The sequence below is a fragment of the Artemia franciscana genome, unplaced genomic scaffold, assembly GCF_032884065.1.
Source record: "Artemia franciscana unplaced genomic scaffold, ASM3288406v1 Scaffold_2449, whole genome shotgun sequence".
NCBI classification, from domain to species: Eukaryota; Metazoa; Arthropoda; class Branchiopoda; order Anostraca; family Artemiidae; genus Artemia; species Artemia franciscana.
Genome location: NW_027063325.1, coordinates 18,548 through 20,366, shown reverse-complemented (window position 1 = coordinate 20,366; position 1,819 = coordinate 18,548). Strand labels below are relative to the sequence as shown.

The 1,819-nt window shown below is 46.2% G+C and overlaps 1 protein-coding gene across 1 annotated transcript; it reads right to left on the bottom strand.

Moving 5' to 3' along the window:
• Positions 1 to 661: 661 nt before the first annotated feature.
• Positions 662 to 1,327, bottom strand: LOC136042914 (craniofacial development protein 2-like). The gene has a single exon (XM_065727838.1). It carries the CDS (start codon positions 1,325 to 1,327, stop codon positions 662 to 664), a length of 666 nt encoding a protein of 221 aa, XP_065583910.1.
• Positions 1,328 to 1,819: the final 492 nt, after the last annotated feature.

The window sequence follows — 1,819 nt, the reverse complement described above, 5'->3', positions numbered from 1 at the left end:
TCTGATTTCCATATACATGCAAAGAATGTGATCCACACAGTTATGCAAGCGCCTAAAGAGGCCTTAATCATTTCTGCTGATATCCTGTCGCGTCCTTGTGCTCTGCCGTTCTTCAGTTTGCGAGCGGCTTGTACCAGTTCTTCGGTTGACGGTTCTTCCGTATTGATTTGAAGTTCCAGGAAAGGGGTTGTGGGGATATCTGCTGTGTTTGGAGGACTAGGTCGGTTGAGAACTTTCTCGAAGTGTTGGGCCCAAACTTCAGAGATTTCATTGGGGGCTGTGACTGTCTTCCCGTTTCCGTCTTTTACTGGTCCATTTAGGTTGCGACGTTTCCCGATGATTTCATTGGTGATTTCATAGACGGCTCTGGAATCGCCGCGCTTGGCCGCTTCTTCTGCCATAGCTGCCTTTTGTTCTAGAAAGTTCCGTTTATCTCCCCTTGCGCTTTTTTTCACCAGCTTGTCTTGGTATCGATACAGCTGGTTAATCAAGACTGTGTCGCTGTTATCTCCATCATTTAGAAGACGTTGTTTTAGTTTCCGACGCTCTTCGATAAGGGTCCAGGGTCTTTTTTTGTGCCCAATTGTTTCTATTTCTGTCTGGTTGTAGGCTTCTTTTAAGGTGGCCCAGGTTGTCTCAACAGTGGCTTCTCTATCCAAATTTAGGGCCAAGCTCTCAAACCTGTTTGTAAGCTGTATGTTGAACCTATGACGAACTGCTGCGTTTGAGAGCTTTTCAGAGTCGTAGGCAGGTTTCTCTTTGGTTGGGATTTTTTTGTGGCTTTCAGTTTGAGGGGCAGCTTTGCAATCATCAAGGCGTGGTCTGAGGCGACGTTGGCTCCTCTGTAAGCTCTTACATCTTGAAAGCTTGACTTCCACTTTTTGTTGATCAAGATATGGTCAATCTGGTTGTGGGTTTGACCATCAGGCGAGTTCCATGAGTATTTGTGGATAGTTTTATGCTGAAACTGGGTTCCTCCGATGATATGGTCATTTGTTAGTGCGAAGTCAACTAACAGTATCCCATTCTCTTTTATTTCGCCGAGGCCTTGGCTCCCAAGAACCTCAGGACAATAGGACTTGTCGCTCCCCACCTTCGCGTTGAAATCACCAACAAAGCAGACGAGATCGTGGCTGGGGATATCCTTGGCGACAGCTTGTAGGGTGTTGTAGAAGTTATCTTTTGTGGTATCATCTGCCTCATTACTTGGTAGGTAACATGCGAAAACTGTTAACTTAGCTTGGCGACCTGTGAACCGTGCCACGATGATCCTTTCATTTATAGGGTTCCATTTCGTTAGGGCTCTGGACGCAGATTTCGACAGCATTATGGCGACGCCTGCTTCTTTCTTTTTTTCTGTGCCACTGTGCAGGATTGTGGATCCCTTCTTGAGGGTTTGACTACCTGCACCAGTCCAACCGACTTCCCGACAGAGCTAGGATGTCAAGGCCATAATTGTCCATCTCATTCACAACCTGTTCTGTTTTAGAAAGTTGAACCATGGTCCTTACGTTCAAAAAAACCAAGTTTAATTTCGCAATTCGTTTTCAAGAACCGTGTCCGGGGGCGGTCCGAATTCGTCGTCAAGGAGTCCGGGGGCGGTCCATAGTCGTCGGCAGGTTGCATAGTCGGTATCATGTTGGCTCTCAATTAGACGGTTCTATGGCAAATCTTTTTTCCAGGGGCAGGCTGCTAGTCTGCCGCCAAACCCTCCTCCTTTATCCAGGCTTGGGACTGGCTGTAAGATTACAGGCGGATATGTTATGGATAGAACTCTAATCTATATACACCAAAAAATTTAAATAAGAAAATGTTCTGA

Coding starts and splice junctions, on each gene's coding strand:
- LOC136042914 (XM_065727838.1), bottom strand. CDS start 1,327: ATGCTGTCGAAATCTGCGTCCAGAGCCCTAACGAAATGGAACCCTATA.